Source organism: Prionailurus bengalensis, chromosome B2 (genome assembly GCF_016509475.1).
Source record: "Prionailurus bengalensis isolate Pbe53 chromosome B2, Fcat_Pben_1.1_paternal_pri, whole genome shotgun sequence".
NCBI classification, from domain to species: domain Eukaryota; kingdom Metazoa; phylum Chordata; class Mammalia; order Carnivora; family Felidae; genus Prionailurus; species Prionailurus bengalensis.
Window position 1 is genome coordinate 96,405,747 of NC_057349.1, and position 17,094 is coordinate 96,422,840.

At 48.7% G+C, this 17,094-nt stretch overlaps 2 protein-coding genes across 6 annotated transcripts in view; one reads left to right on the plus strand and one right to left on the minus strand.

The window, feature by feature from the left end:
• The window catches only part of MTRES1 (mitochondrial transcription rescue factor 1), a 24,900-nt gene extending 21,181 nt beyond the window's left edge, over nt 1–3,719 (plus strand). For all 5 annotated transcript variants that reach the window (XM_043592043.1, XM_043592044.1, XM_043592045.1 and 2 more), the window contains one exon: nt 2,939–3,719. In XM_043592043.1, coding sequence (XP_043447978.1) covers nt 2,939–2,973 — 35 coding nt within the window. In that variant the 3' untranslated portion in view covers nt 2,974–3,719. The remainder of the gene's footprint in view (nt 1–2,938) is intronic.
• Nucleotides 2,689–17,094, minus strand: part of BEND3 (BEN domain containing 3) — a 36,102-nt gene continuing 21,696 nt past the window's right edge. Inside the window, exon 4 of the mRNA XM_043592039.1 lies at nt 2,689–8,564. Coding sequence (XP_043447974.1) covers nt 6,318–8,564 — 2,247 coding nt within the window. The 3' untranslated portion in view covers nt 2,689–6,317. The remainder of the gene's footprint in view (nt 8,565–17,094) is intronic.

Below are 17,094 nucleotides of genomic sequence, written 5' to 3' on the forward strand. Positions count from 1 at the left end.
AGGAACACAGACTTTGGAGTCAGATACTGGAGTCATACTGGTCATCACTGGCACCCCCCAGCTCTGCCAGCTTCATGACCTTGACCTCTGGAAGCATCCCCATCTGTAAAATGGGGTATGGAAACATCTACCCCACAGGGTTTCTGTGAGGACTGAATGACATGTCAAATCCCTAGCATGTTCCTCACCTATTACAGGGCTCAGAAAAATGGGAGCTCTTACAAAAACATCAACTCCGTGTAATTTAAAAGCCCACTGTCACTTTTGACTACACAGTCATCACACTGTAGGAGCTTCTGGAAGGACCGGGCTGTGGCATTAATGTCTCAACATCTGTCAAGGATACAGTTCACCATGAGGACTACAAACTGTATTTAGAACAAATCAATTCTTACTCCTTAAAATCAATGAACAGGCTTCCTCCTGCAAAAGCGCTCTGGCAAAAGCCATCACGTTTGGCCACTGCCCCTAAGCCTTGATGTATTCGTGAACCTGCTTCTTCCCACTGACCTAAAAGCTAAGATTTAGTTTATCGCTAGTTAAGAAGCAGTTTTATTGCAACAGGAAACCACTTATTTCAGCTCAGATCTATTTCTAATGATCAGGAAAGTGCTAAGCCTTCGGTTTCCTTGATATTCACAGCATGTTTTGTGAGGTCACTAGCGCAGTTCTGGGTGTGCCGTGGACCAGCAGGACCAGCATCACCTGGGAACTTATTAGAAATGCAAATGCTTGGGCACCATCCAGACCTGCTGCGGCAGAATCCCTGGGGATGGAGCCCACTGATCTGGTTTGACATGCCCTCTGCTGGTTCTGACCCTACCTGATGCTGATAGAATATTACCCAGATCCCTTGCCAGTGCATCCAACCCCTAGCCGCTGAGGGCCAGCTAACCGCTCATGGCAGCCCTTCTGGAGCGGGCCCTTGGCCATCCTACTGGGCAAGCTACCCTTTTCCCTGGGAAACACCTCTGACAATAACCAGCCAGCCCCTCTGCCTCAGCTGGGTCTAATTACGCCAAATAACCCATATTCTAGGTCTTCCCTGTATGGGGATGAAACTGGACTGCAGTGGAGACTACACTCTTGCTCCTGGCCTTCCCTGCCCACCACCCCCCCCCCACCCCTTCTCCTGAGGGCACACCCACAACCAATCTCTCAGGGATGCCCTCAGGCTCCGTCCCTAGAGAACCTGACCCTCGGCAATTACTTTCACAAATTCTCCCCAAATTTGCTCCCTATTACCAGAACAGGGGTCTCCACAATTGCCAGTGATTTCACACATGGCAATTCTAAAACCAGCACACCCATATCTAAGATCAAATTGGGGCTTAGAGGATGTGGATGATAAAGGACACCACTGACTTGCATTTGTTTTTGGATCTGAATCTTTGTGTGTTGTGACCCAGGGATGCTTTAGTACCCAGGATGGTGTGGTATCGTAGGAATGGACATACGGGTTTAAACCCTGACACCGCCATCTGCCAGCTGTGTGAACTTGGGCAAGAAACATACTTCTTTCTGCTTCCTTACCACAAAACAGATAATAACAGTGCCCAAGACACTGAGTTTTTGTGAGAATCAAATGAGATAGTACGTACACCATTCAGGGCCATACCTTTCTTAACAGGCACAATTATGGGACTTACCTTACAGGGTTTTCGAGAGGATCATAAGGTACAGTTCTTGGTGTGCCTGGCACGTGGCTTATACTCAGTGAACGTTTGGTGCCATTACAGCGACTAGGCAGTGAATGTTCATTCCTTTCCCACCACTGGCCGGAGGGGGGTGGGGGGCGGTAACTCATTTAGAAGCTCCCTGAGCGTCGATTGCACCTCACCATCCCAGTGATCGTAATAATTTAGTGTGCAGTTCTTACCTCTGAGAACTAGATTTGGTACGTAAGCTCCCATATATTGAAATTCTGTGACTTTTTCTTTTTGGTAGAAAACGAACATACCTACAGCCAGAATGAAAGAATTTAGTCTTCCTTCATGTCTTGCTTAAACTTGCTACTCCAGCCCCTGACCCACCCTAGCCTGCTGAGGAGGCTTACACACACACACACACACACACACACACACACACGTCAGGATTCACAACTGAGCACACAGCGGCTGTAGGAAAAGTGTTCCAATCACAAGCCACAAATTCCTTTGTATCTTTGTGACCCCTGGGCCAGAAACGTTTCTCTGACAGCTTGAGATACTATTTTTACTATGAATATTAAAGTTAGTAATTTGTCATTAGCCAAACAGAAGAGGTGAGAGGAAACACGCATCCTTCCTTTTGTTATCAGGTAATCATATTAGTTTTGAGGAACTAAATCCCATTTGATCCAAAAAAAAAAAAAAAAGTGCCGTGAAGCTCTGCTACCTTGGCAGCAGGGCTGGTCTGGCACCTGACCAGGAAAGGTATGAAAAGGTCAAATGTACCTCCCACTATGTGGCCAGGAAGTGGTTTGTGTAGAAAAGGGCTAGGACTTATTTGGCGACCTCTCATTCAGTGGTGGCCAACTGCAATCTTCTGTGGGCTGCAGCCCTACAGGCAGTGTGGCAGCCCCAGAGGCTGGGATCCCCCCTGAGCGGTCACGCCCTCCCCTGGGAGGGGGGAAGACAAACCAACAAACCAACCGACACAGGTTCTGGCAGACCTGTGCCCTAAGAAAGCAAGATGTTGCAAACACCATATTTTTTTCTAGTTTTATAACATTTTATATAACTCATAAAACAGTGCTTGTATAAAAATTCACACACAGTTGCTAGAGAGCATACAATTTCCAAAAATGTCCTGGGTTTTTGTTACATTCAGTTTTCTAAGGATGCACTCAAATCAATGGTAAAATGCAGACATTATGTGGTATTTCATTATCTTTGGTAAAACTATTCCCATTATTTTGTCTCCTCACAGTATTAACTCTGATATCCACTTTGTGCAGGGTCTGCTATCACTAGGATGTCAGAAAAACATTAAGGCTGGATCTACACGAGGCAAGTATTTCCAAACGGCAGGAACAGCCCCTTGGCCCCCACGTCCACCGCACGCCGCTCTCCACACAGCCAGGCAGGGTGAGAGGTCGCAGTGACTTCTCACCGGGGGTCTCAGGACCCCATCCCAATCAGACAAGAAGCAAACATTGGGGGGGGGGGAGGAGGAAAGGGGTGGAAACTGAGGCCATCTCTGTAGGAACGCAAGTGGCCATGCTGCGGTGTGTGGTCAGGCCAGTGACTCTTACCATTGAAACAGCTAATCCTTTCACCACTAAGTAGATCCCATTGGTTGGTTGATGATTGCTGCTGATGCGGCACCCCCTCCACCCAAACTTAAGGAGAAAGGAAGATTTGGGGCCAACGCTGAAGGGGGAGGGGCACACTTTTGCCCATGACACTAGACAACTTTATTCCCTGTCAAACATTTGTTGTCATGTAGACACAGCCAAAGTGAACTGAAGCAGGATTAGAACACTTAGTACATTCATGACTACCTTCATACATTCTTTTAAAACTTACTAACAGAGAAAACGAGGGACACTACCACCTACTGTGACTGGCTATTTTACTTACCATCAGAATGTGTCTGTGCTAATTCTTTAGTTCTCCAGATACGAAGAAAAAAATAACCCCAAAACAAACAAGTAAAAACCCATGAATTTAGATGGGGAGGGGGACGGGGTTTACCAACACATTTTATGGAAAACATTAAATTTTGAAAAAAGTTAAGTATTTTGTACTTCTATTGCTTCGTGTAAAAAACTGCCCTGGAGCCTTGGAGCCCACCTGTATGGCTGGAGAACTGAGGACACCATACAGACAGACACCTGCAGGTGTTCCCTGGTGAGACAGTCCAGAGGGACAGGAAACAACTTCCCAGAGTGCGTCCACCTCTCTTCTCTAAAAGGGACTCTAAGATTTGGGGCAGGGGTGGGGTGGAGTGGGGAGAAGCCCTACGCAGGAAAGGTATTAAGGAAACCACCAAAATAACAGCTTCCAAAAACTGAACATGCTCTAGGCTGTGAAGAAACACATTTCATTCCTAGAACCTGTTGATTTCTCTAACGTGGGTAGATAGGACTTTGCGTTATTAATAAATGATTGTGCTTCTGAAGTTGCAGGGTCAGAGTCCACCCTCTAGAAAGCAGGGCAATTTTCGCATGGCTTGGAATCCTCTTGGACACATCCTAGAGACCAGAACAAATTCCATGGCACTCTCCAACCAACAGGGCTGGCGGGCGAGAGCGCCACCGCCATCTTTGGGTAGGGCGCGTGCACGCGCACACGCGCACGTGTGTGTTGGAGAGACTAAGGCATAGAGAAAGGCCCAAGTGAGGAGGAAAAAGTGAGTTTCCTGGATGCTCTAGTCCCTTCTTTCCAGGCACAAAGAGGCTGAGCTTGTTATTCCTATAGGCCCCCTTCATCCCACTTAAGTTGTTTCGTAGGAAGAAAATGTATGTGCACGTGTGGGTGGGTGTGGGTGTAGGTGAGAGAGTCCTTAAGTCCCTGTGCATTTCTAAATTGCAATAATTTAGGGCTGCAGTTTCAACAGAAATAATCTGTAAGTGACATTTAAAAGCGAATTTACTAAAGTTAGATCAGCAACTTTACATTGCTCAAAATCTTGTCATTAAAAAAAAAAAAAAAAAAAGCCCTCTGGGTGTAGGCAAAATTCCATCAAATAGCCACCGGAACTGAAGTCCTTAGCGGTTGTATAAAGAAAATTCACAGATTGTTTCGATCACTTCTGCATTTTAAGGTAGCAAAACATTAAGCCACTAGGCTATTCAATCAGCAACATCCCACAAGGGTTTTATGACTACCCTGTGTGATTCAGTTCATTTTCCGAGTTTCTGGTAGGATGTATTCAGCTTGGGTTACACTGTCTCCTTTCCCTCGTAGGGATTGGGACCCCAAAGTCAGGTAGGTAAAGGTATTGTTTTTCAGGACTTTACGTGCTGGGGAATTTCCCGATTGGTAGTCCTGGAGAGTATGCCACCGGCCCGGAGCAGTCTGGCCTTCCCAACCAGTGAGGAGAGGAGATGTCTTACTCCGAGGCCAAGTGACTGACCAGGTGTAGGGCGGCAGAGCTCCTAGGGGGTCCGAGGGGACAACTGAGTGGACTCTGGCAAGGGACAGGGGAGCCCCATTTGAATGACCTGTGACCTTCCAATGCCAAATATCCCCAAGAGGGCCCGAGGCCTGGGCTTGCCCTGAGGAACAAGGATGTGCTACCGACCGGAGGGGCTAACACTGAGGTGTGGTGAGACCACCAAACAGCTCCCAGAACCTGGGTGTCACACAGATACATACACGGAAAGTAAACAGCTTTGGTGAGCCCAAAGGGGCCCATCCTTAAATCAAACAAGAAGCTAAACACCCACACAGACTGTTTTCCAAGGAAATGTGTCTGCCCCTCCAAACAGCATCCTTGTGTAGAGAGGGAAGGGGGCAGTGGAAGGACACAGCTCAAATGACATTGTGTACGTGTTTCCACGTCTATCTACATTCATATCATCATCATCATCATCATCATCATCATCATCCAGTGTTCTCGTCTACAGAGAGTGAGCACGACATTCTACCCACATGGCAACTACAAACAGGCCAGGCCGCGTGAGGCCCCTTCCTCAGCACCACAGTGGAAGGGAGAACGCGACCATGGTGGGAAAGGACATCACACTATTCCATCCCTTCTACTGCCATCCAGGGGGCATCTTGATCCTTCTAAAATCAGATGTAAAAGACAAGGTCAGGAAAATTGGTCTCTGTGCCACCTGAAGCTATTATTGGCCATCATGCATGAACATGGCACTTGTAAAAATTTCATAAATCTGAAACCATCTTAAAAAAAAAAAATCCCAGCAACTGAAGTCATCTTACAGTACTTCATCTCAAATATTTAAAAGATATTTTTTCTAAGTAAAATGGCTCCCAAAGAGCCCAATGATTTTTTTTTTAAAAAGGGTTTCTTTTTAATTAAAAAATTTTTTTGATAAAAATGGAAGATGTAAAATGTGGGCAGAGGAACAAGAGAGTTGCTGAATATGCATCTGAAATTGCAGGGGGGTGGGGGGACACAGCCCAGGAGAGGACCACTCCTGAGGCCTCTCTACTCTCACGGCTCAGCTCTCCCCAACTCCTGCGGCACCACTGGGGCACAGGACAAAAGTCGTGAGCTGGAGAGACCGAACGCAAGGCTTCTTTCCTGTGGTTGGGTGGTGTTTACGTGTGCAAATGTAGTAAGCCACTCCCCACTGACATAAGGTGCGTGTCTGTGGATACCATTCACTGCTCCAAAAGAACGCTCAGTCCCCGGGGCGCCCGTCACTTCTCCACTTTCTTGGCTTTCTTCAGGATGTCGCACTTTTTCCTGTTGGGGCGGCGGCACCGCTCGTCGATGCTGGGGATACACTCGTAGTGCCACACCTCCTCCATCTTCTCCACCGGGTAGACGGCCTCCACGTAATGCCGGATGAGCCGCAGCCGCGTCGGATCCAGCTGCTTCTTGTTGCAGGCGCCGGAGTGGTTGTACTGCAGCCGGAGGTTCTCGGCGGTGAAGAGTTCCGGAAAGAGCCTGACCAGGAGCCGGGCGGCGAAGTTGCCCACGGAGAGGCTCTGCTGCACGATCTCACGCACCTCCTTGTCCGACAGCAGGTACGGTGAAGGCACCGGGAAGTCGGGCGAGGGGACCACCAGCTCGTCCAGGGGGATCTTGCAGAAGTCCTTGCTGCTTCTCTCGGGCGGCAGCGGGGGCCCCTCAAACTCCTCTCGGAACCTCTCGGGGTTGATTGCATAGCTCGCCAGGTCCCTGCACTCGGGGCCCGGCACGTGCACCTTGCGCTGCTGCTGGTAGGAGCGCCGCTGCTCCGTGTCCCGGCGCCGGCAGCGCTCGTCCAGCTTGCCCACGAACTCCAGCGTCCACACGCGGTCGTTCTTGGCGCGCGGGTAGAGCAGCTGCACGTAGTGGCGGATGAGCTTGATGCGCGACGGGTCCAGCTGCTTCTTGCCCAGCGAGCCGCTGCAGTTGTACTGCTTGCGCAGGTTCTCGTGCGTGAAGAGCTCGGGGAAGAGGTGCACCAGCAGGCGCGAGGCGAAGTTGCCGATGGACAGGCTGCTCTCGTAGATGCTGCGCAGCTGCTCCTTGCTGAGCAGGCAGTCGGCGCCCGGCACCTCGAAGTCGGGCTGTGGGATCTCCAGCTTGTCGAAGTCGATGGGCACCAGCCAGATCTTCTTGGAGCGCCGGCCGGGCCGCTCGCCCTCGAAGCTGTCTTCCACCTTGACCACGGAGATGTCGTCCGGCAGGCTGGAGGAGTCGTAGCAGTCGTCCCGCGCGGGCTCGCCCTCGCTGCCCCCGTCCAGCGCCAGGCCCTCGAGCTCGTCGTTGAGGCGCTGGGCGCACTGCTGCAGCCAGGCCTCCTCCTCCTGCATGTCGGGGAAGTAGATCTCCGTGTAGTTGCGGATGATCTGCAGCCTCTGCGGGTCCAGCTCCTGCTTGCCGCCGTCCCCGTAGCAGCTGTACTGCTCGCCCAGCTTCCGGTGGTCGAAGAGCTCGGGGAAGAGCCGGTGGAGAAGGAAGACGGCGAACTCGCCGGGGGACGATGCTTCGTCCAGGAACTCGGTGAGGTCCTGCGTGTCCACCACGTGGTCGGAGGCGATGGTGCTGCTCCGGTCCAGGGACAGGGCCTCCTCCTGGTCCTTGTTGTCCAGGAAGTGGCCGGCATCCACCTGCTCGGCCTCAAAGAAGCCGGGGACCTGGCCACCGGGCTGGCTGTCCTCCATCTCCCGCTGCGCCCAAAAGCGGCTGAAGAAGTCGTTCAGCTGGGGCAGACACTCGGCCTGCCACACGGCCGTGTCCTTCACCGAGGGGTAGTAGACCTCCACGTAGTTGCGGATGAGCTGCAGGTGCAGCGACTCCAGCTTCCGCTTGGCCGCGAAGCCGCAGGCACTGCAGCCGCGGGAGAAGTCCACGTCGCTGAACAGCTCGGGGAAGAGCTGCACCAGCAGGCGGCAGGCCAGGTCACCGCCCGACAGGCTCTGGTCCACGATCTGCTTGAGCTCGGCTGCCGTGAGCTGGTACTCCGGGGGCGGCTGGAACTTGGCCACCATCTCGGTGGGGCTCACCTGCTTCTTGATGCGGCTCACCTCCAGGGAGAGCAGGTCCACCTTGCTGTGCAGCTGGGACATGTTGGAGGACAGCGTGTTGAGCATGTAGAACATCTTCTGGATCAGAAAGTAGATGTTAGGGTCACTGTCGGTGGCCGCTGCGGCGCTGCCACAGTCCCGCTTCTGCGGCTCGTTCAGGAGCCGCAGCGGCGAGGGGCTGTTGCTGGAGTTTGCCTTCTCGAAGAGCTCGTACGTGTTGAGCATGTCCCCGGCGGGAGGGTTCTTCTTCTCCATGATCTTGTGCGAGATGCCATACAGAGGCTTCTTGTAAGAGGGGGTGGTCACCTCGCCGCAGGGCTCCTCCTCGCCGGGCCACGCGGAGCCCAGGTTCTTGCCCCTGCTGGCCTGCTCTCCGTTGCCCTGGCAGGGCGAGCAGTTCTCCCGGTTCCGCATGCCTGCTAGGAGCGCCTGGAAAACAAACACTGTGTTAGGGTGTTCCGGTTTACTACATGAAACGCAGGTCTCGGTCACACGGAGGTGCCAAGGTCAATCTTGGAAGCACTCGAGAAAGCACCGCCCTCGCCCCTATTCACTCTGCTGGTCCGGGAACGCACAGCTAACACAAACCTGCACCCCTGTGCCAAAAGAGCTCGCTCTTCCTGCTTCCGAAGAGAGGCTCGGCCTGGACCTGGAAGGCGTCAGCTTCCTGCAGGACTCCGGTGCTACACTTCCTGCACACAGGGCCTGAGGGGCAACAGTGCTGCTGGGGGCGGGAGACGCCACAAGGACTAGAGAAGCCCCTGAGGTCACCTCACTGACCCGGGCCTCCGTCTGCTCCCAGGCAGGCATAAGGACTCCTGCCCACAGCAGCTCCAGAAGGCAGCGGCATGTCTTCCAGTCCACAGCCTCTAGGAGAACAGGTGTCTCCACTCCAGATGGCTCCCGAGGTGCACAGTGGTACGTACGCGCAGGAGAACTGGGGTCTGCTGCAACTCTACCACCGCCTGGAATGACATCTTATCTCAGACCGGAAAAGGGCTGGCCCAGAACTGTCCCAGGGCCTGTGCGACTATGGATCCCATGACGTGATGGGCTCACCCAGGTTTCTAAGTCACCGTCTCCCGTTGGTCCAGCGGCCCTTCTCAAGCAGATTGCAGGAGACCAGTAAGCCCCGATGTCTTAAGGCAGCCACTGTACATAATGAATTAATGCCTCTCCTATGTATCTACAAGGGTACTTGCCATGTACTATCCAGCCTTGCTCAGCAAAGGACAGTGAGAGTATTAAACCCTACCAAATTGATTTTCAGGGATGATTTCCTCAACTCGCCCAAGGATAGCAGGGACACTTGTCAAGTCCACTGTTGCAGGACTCCCAGGGCAAGCTCCAGATACCCTTTAAAGACCCCAAAGCCTGAGTCCAACCTCCACTGCCAGACAGCCGTCACCCTGGCCATCTGAGAACCCAGAGTGCTTGCTGCTTTCACCAGTGGTCTCCCCTGCTGCCAGGCCCTGGACAGGCCAAGAGGCTTATTTACATATATGTGGACAAGTGATTTTCAACACAGGCCCAAAGGAGATTCAGGAGAGGAAGGACAATCTTTCAGCTAATGATGCTGAACAGCTGGACATAGATATGCCAAAACAAACAAAAACTTCCAGCCTACACGCACCATGTAAAAAAATTAATTTAAAGTGGATTGTGGGTGTAAATGTAAAACCTAATTTAAAATTCTAACACTTCTAGAAGAAGACATAAGAGAAATCCTTTATGAACTTGGTTTAGGCAAATATTTCTTGGACATGACACCACAAGCACAATCCGTAAGAGAAGAAAACTGACAAACTGGACTTCATCAAAACCACAAAAACTTTTGCTCCTTAAAAGACAATATTAAAAGAAAGAAAAACGGCTCACATTGGAAGAAGTATTGGCAAGCCATCTATCTGATAAAGGAGCTTAATCCAGAATACATAAAGAACTCTCACTCAATAATGACATACAACTCAATTAATGATTTCAATAGCCACTTCGAACAACATATGTAAATAGCAAATAAGCGTGCAAAAAAATGCTTATTAGTAGCAGGCAAGTTAAAACCCACTCGGAGATACCTCATCACTCCTACCATAATGGGTACAAACAAAAAGACAATACCAAGCGCTGGAAAATGTAAAGGAACTGAAGCCCTCCCATACTGCTGGTGGGGGGTATGATATGGCATAACAATTGGTAGTTTCTTAAAAAGATAAATATACATGGCCCATACGACTTGGGTATTTCATTCCTAGATATTTATTTACCAAGGAAAAAGAAAGCAGTTAATCACACAGAGATTTGTACGCAAATGTTCACGGCAGCCCTATTTGTAAAGAGTCCAAAGCTGGAAACCCAAAATTTTATCAACAAGTATACAGATAAACAAACTGTGCTATATTCATAGGATGGAATACTACTCAGCAACAGAACTCATACATGTACTACTACTCATGAGGAATCTCAAAATAATTATGCTAAAAGAAGCCAAGCAGGGGAGCCTGGGTAGCTCAGTCGGTTAACTATCTGATTCTTGATTTTGGCTCAGGTCACGGTCTCATGGTTTGTGAACTTGAGCCCCACATAGGGCTTTATACTGACGGTGCAGAGCCTGCTTGGGATTCTCTCTCCCCTCTCTCTCTGCCCCTGCCTCACTCGTTTGCAGTGTGTGTGTGCACGCATGTGTGCTCTCTCGCTGTCTCTCTCTCAAAATAAATATTTTTTTTAAAAAAGAAAACAGTTTAAAAAAAAAAAAAAAGAAGCTAAACAAAAGAGGCCATGCTGTATGATTCCATTCAGAATCATGTGTTCCGGAACACAAACTTACCTATCAATGATGACAGAAAGCAGATTAGTGGTCACCTGGGGGTGAAGGAAAGATGCAAAGTGGCACATGGAAACTTTAAGGTATTGGATGATTCCTGTTTATTATCTTGATCATGGTGATAGCCTCACTGGCATACACATATGTCAGAAGGTATCAAATGGGTAGGCTTTATATATTGTGCCATTCATTGTAGTTCATTCCCAACTTAACTTGTTTTTGACAAATGTTAAACTTGACCCCCAAACTTACTGGAATACATTTTTGAGGGTTTAATCGAGCAGAAGAGCTAACTGGTGAACACTGGTAGGTGTCACAGGAACACGCAGGGCCGAAGCACAAAGTGTTTGCTGTTACTGACAGATGTGTGCCCCCAGCAACTGCGGAACTGAGAAGAACAAAGTCCATCCTTTGAATGCTTCACACCCAGGGAAAAATATGGTTGGTGTAGGGTGGCCTAGGCCAGGGCTTCAGAAACTCTAATATACATGTGAATCACCCGGGACCTTGTTACAATGCAGATTCTGGTCCCTGAACCTGCATTTCCTCTAATTTTTTTTTTTTTTAAGTTTATTTATTGTTTTAGTAATCTCTACATCCAGTGTGGGGCTCGAACTCATGATCCCGAGATCAAGAGTTGGGTGCTCTTCTGACCAAGCCAGCCAGGCTCCCCTGGGCCTGCCTTTCTAACACGCTCCCAGGTACTGTTGGTCCTCTCTGAGTAGCAGAGGCCTGGAAGACCGTGTCTGCTCTCAGTTTGTCTCACCCAGGCAGATTCAATGTCATTTGTAGGACTTCAAATAACTAATGCCAGCACAAAACAGTACATGATGTGTTTTTCTCTTGTAGCCTGAAAAGGGTAGGGAAAAGAGACAATCTCAAGAGGCTAGATTTGCAATGGCATGTGGGCAATAGGTAGGTAGGTCTAAGGTGAAAAGAGAGCAATGAGGCCACATAAACATATAAAACTTTGATCCTTCTAAGCCACCGACAAGTTATATTTCATTTAAATATATGGATCTTCTCTTGTAGATAATGGAATAATCTGACTCACATTACAGTAACTAAGATTCATTTTTTGCCTGCCTCTGTTGATAACAACAATGCAAAAGAAAAGCTACTCGACTCTGTAAGAACCTGAAGACAGAGGGGCACCTGGGTGGCTCAGTCGGTTAAGCGTCCGACTTCAGCTCAGGTCACGATCTCGCGGTCCATGAGTTTGAGCCCCGCATCGGGCTCTGGGCTGATGGCTCAGAGCCTGGAGCCTGCTTCCGGTTCTGTGTCTCCCTCTCTCTCTGCCCCTCCCCCATTCATGCTCTCTGTCTCAAAAATAAATAAACGTTAAAAAAAAAATTTACAAAAAAAAAAAAAAGAACCTGAAGAACCGTTCTCAAATATGTGCTTTCAAAAAAGGAGCTGTTCAGATAGGCCACTAGCTTTATGAATAACATGTCTGTAGAGAGATATAAAAGCGTGGATAAGATCTCGGCTTGCGCTGTCCTCTGTGACCTTGGCCAAATCAAATAATTTTTCATGCCTCAGCTTCTAGTACCTCAGGGATAAATAATGGTATGTCTCACAGGGTAGTTATGAAGACTTAATGAGATAATGTACAGAAAGCACTGAGCCCTGTCTGAATCACAGTAAGTGCTTAATAAATATTCACTGTTAGAATATAATTATTATTAAGCAGTGATATTCCCAAACCAGAGCAGAGGTAACACAGTGGGCTTTTTATTAAAATAGTTGTAATGATTACTCTCAAGCAGTAAACAAAAGGAGGACTTTCCTATAATGCATCAGGGTTAGTCATTCATGGAAGGCTCTTCTTAGAGGTCTGTTTGTCCTAAAGACTGGGGGCGGGGGAGGAGCACAGGACATCAGAGCTGAAGGTGGGGTTTGAAGCTCTTTACAGCAATTTTGCTCTGCTATCAGACAGAGAGCAAAGGATTCTGAAGGGAGGGAGGCAGGGAGGAAGCCACACACACACATCATAAACTTGGAGAAAGGAAGGGATGGAGAGGAAAGTGTTCACTCCAACACTGGAGTGGAATTGGAACTGTGGGTCATGACCCATTAGTTCAATGATGAAGTTCTTTTTTTTTTTTTAATTTTTTTTTTCAACGTTTATTTTTGGGACAGAGAGAGACAGAGCATGAACGGGCGAGGGGCAGAGAGAGAGGGAGACACAGAATCGGAAACAGGCTCCAGGCTCTGAGCCATCAGCCCAGAGCCCGACGCGGGGCTCGAACTCCCGGACCGCGAGATCGTGACCTGGCTGAAGTCGGACGCTTAACAGACTGCGCCACCCAGGTGCCCCAATGATGAAGTTCTTTTGGTGGGTCATGACCAGCATAAGAAGGGAGAAAGATTGAGGAAAGGCAGAAGAAAAAAAAAAAAAGGAAGGGAGGAGGGAAAAAAAAGAAAATAGAATAGAAAATATCAGAGTGCACTGCACATAGTAAGTAAATTTGGGAAAGTTTTGCTTTGTTTCTGTGTCTGTACATTTACATACAAATCCATGTACGTGAGTTCTGTTTCTCTACAAGGTGGATTTATTTACAACTGCACACCACTGAAAAGCACGGCCCTAATAAATTCAAACTGCCTTATTTGCTAATTCCTGTAGGCTGTAAATTAGATTTTAGCAACTTATTCACCATTAAATTCAATTACACCAAAATAATTTTGGAAGTCCTATGGATCATGAAATTACCATGAGGTTTAACCAATATAGAGGAATTTGAGTTTCTAATGGCAATCATTAAAAAAATCATAAATACATTAGGAGTGATTTTAGAAAAAGGGTCTTTGCTTTACAAGTGATCCCACTAATACATTTAAGATAGGATTTTGGGGGCACCTGGGTGGCTCGGTTGAGCATCCAACTCTTGAGTTTGGCTCAGGTGCTTAAGATTCTCTCTCTCCATCTCTCGTTCTCCCTCCCTCTGCTCCTCTCCCCTGTTCATACACTCTCTCTCTCTTTAATAAAAAAAATAAAGTAAGATTCTGTGCAGAGATCACCAGAAACTCACATGCCATGCAGCAAAAGTACCCACGTTCTAGAGAGAGATCTGCCGTAATTAACACCCAGTGTAGAGAGTAAGTACAAGGGAAATTTTCTGGGTGAATTGCATGAATACCAATAACAAATAGAAGTCATTGGACTCCCCCACATTCCTACACAGGCAGAAGGCCAAAGTGTATCAGAACTGGAAATCCCCTCTATAGCTCTCACTGTTCAGGATCATTAATAAAAATATTGCAGTTTCTACTAAGCATGTTAGAAACACTGCCATCAGTAGAAACATTTTTGGCTAACTTGCCTGAATAAAAAAATTAAGTTAGAGTCCCAGTAGAGGGCAACATTCCTCCCTCCCAGGGACCTTAGATACACAATTCAACACAAAACACAACACAAGCACTAAAGAGAAGGTTCTTAGATATCCCCACACTGGTGTCCTGTCAGCTCAGTGTCCCAATTAATTCCACGAATGCTGCCAAGGCGACGACGGGCTGGCCGCATTTGCCGCTGATGATAAAATCTCTGCTCAGCTGTCTAGGAGTATCAAGAAATCTTTAAATCTGTGCTACTTGGCACTGGGTGTCTAGAGCTGACACGTCCCCAATTCTCTGAGGCTCATCTTCCAGCCATATGTGAACTCTGTGCGCAGCTCGGCTCGGCAGTGCCAGCATCTCCTGGATGCGGTCGGGGCATTTCATTCCACGGCTAATACCCTCAGACTCCAGCGGGAAGGCCCAAATCCCTTGCTGGAGAATATAAGCAAAAAGAGGTTGATTTTGGGATCCAAGAGAGCGTTAAGTAGACCATGTAGGGGACATTCCACGTGTCCGTGTCCAGCTACACCCCAGGGATTGGGTCACCGTGGATATCCTTCAAGCATTAAACTTCTTCCCCATATGACTCCAAATCCAAAGGCCGTCACTGAATTCAGTTTGACAAATGAGGAGTGGCCAAACGGTGCCCAGAGAGTCAGCAAACTGGAACACCAAGAAAGCAGCACGCCTTCCAGAGAGTAGAGAGTAGAGAATCAATATGGCATCAAGGGTAGACCATGTGAATCAACTCCTAGGGGGCCGGGCATGAATAACCAAGGCAGAGGTGGAGCTTACCTTTTTCATTTTCAACAGAACTTTTCTCTTCATCATCACCATCACCATTAAATGACCAGATACCATGAAGTCATAAGGTCTGGCAGACCTCTCTGCCACACAGAGCCAGTCAGCAAAGAGCACTGAGTACCTAGCATCCAGCAGGCACCGTGCAAGGCTCGGGGACACAGGAAACAAGCTAGACAGTCTCTGACCTCATGGCTTTTACCCTTCGGGTCATCCTTATACTGTTAGCGGATGAAGAAATTGCTGTGATGCCTGAAGAAATAAGAACCTGGGAGATGAGGCAATCACAATGGAGAAGAGACAGGCCAGGGGGGTGGCAAACTGTCAGGGCAGGTCATTTTCAAAGGCTTCTCACAACATCTTACAAATACCCCACAGCCCCTTAGCTGTGGCGTTCAACTGCACAGGTCCAAATCAAGCAGGCTTGAGAGCACTGACTTCTCGGAGCCTCGTTAAAATGGGAATGCACGGTACCTATCTGCAACGGGTGCTGCAGAAATGACTTTGAATCTCCAGCTGGTACCACAGTCTCCACCACTCAGGAGGTAAGCGGCAAATGTGCACTGAATGAAATGACGTTTCCATTCTCCGATTGAAAAACAAAACGCAGTGGCGCTTTAGAATTAAAAACAAACAAAGAAACAAAAACCCGCAGCAGAACAAAGCTAACGCCTGCCTGGCATACAGCGCTTGAGTATCACCCCCACTTCCGTGAACAAAAGGATGATTACCAATAAAAATGTTGGCTACTCACCTCCCACATCTGCTGTACTTGGCTATGAAGCCTTTTCCAGTGGAGGTGCCAAATAAGTCTTTACACAGTCTTTTGTTAGGTTTTTTGAGGGAGGTTTTACATTTCTTCTAAGTGCTGTACTAAATGTCACTTACGAGTCATCAGCACTGACGGGAGTCTGGATGTGACGTACCTCTGGCACCAGGGCTACCGCTCAAATCCTACCCCCCACCCTTCGTCCTCCTCCCTTCTTTGAGGTTGGGGGAAAAGATGGAAGGTGGTCTATGTTCTGACTTGGATGGTGTTCAGAATCAAGGGTGCTCAGCCTGGGGTGTCCTAAAGGATGTCAGATGGTCTCCCTTGGCAATGCTGTGCCACTTTCATTCCGATAAATGTGAAGGGAGGCAGAGGAAGACTGACCACAAGGGATGGGAGCTGGAGATGGGTGTTGGGAGGCAGTAAATATACAGTTCTGAAGGCTGACACGGGACAAGCCCTGCGCTGGGCTCGCTCACACATAAGAAACCAATGAGATGAGCAGTATTATGCCTCATCACCATGGGGGACCCTGAGATGTGGGAGGCCATGTAACTGACCAAAGGCCACAGCGAACTCTCCCCGTCTGACTCCCGATTTAACTATTTACTGTTCCTACGGGCTGGATCAGAGAAGGTGGGGCTCGCCTCCCAGACGCGGGGAGTGCGTCTAATCAGTCCTGGTATTTCATACCGGGAACAAGCCTGCCCCACTGGCATCTTGGCACTTTAACTTCTATGCCTGAGTTGACTCATCTGTCTAGTAGAGCTAGTAAATTCTCTCATCACTGGCCTGTCATTTGGATTAAATAATGAATGGTGTATTTGTCAAGTGGGCACTCAGTAACTATTGAACTTCCTTTCCACTTTTTTGGATTACCGCTTGTTTTGGCCTCCTGGCTCCTCTTGCCTCACTCGGTGGTAAAAAAAAAAAAAAGCTGCATTTACTCCCCCCAGCAGCGATGACACTGTAAGCAGCGATGACATACGTAAGGAGGATCAGAGAAGGGGTGCCTGGGTGGCTCAGTCAGTTGAGTGTCCAACTTCGGTTCAGGTCATGATCTCACAGTTCGTGGGTTCGAGCCCCACGTCGGGCTCTGTGCTGACAGCTCAGAGCCTGGAGCCTGCTTCAGATTCTGTGTCTCCCTCTCTCTCTGCCCCTCCCCTGCTTACGCTCTCTCTCTCTCAAAAATAAATAAACATTTAAAAAAAAAAAAAAAAGAAGGATCA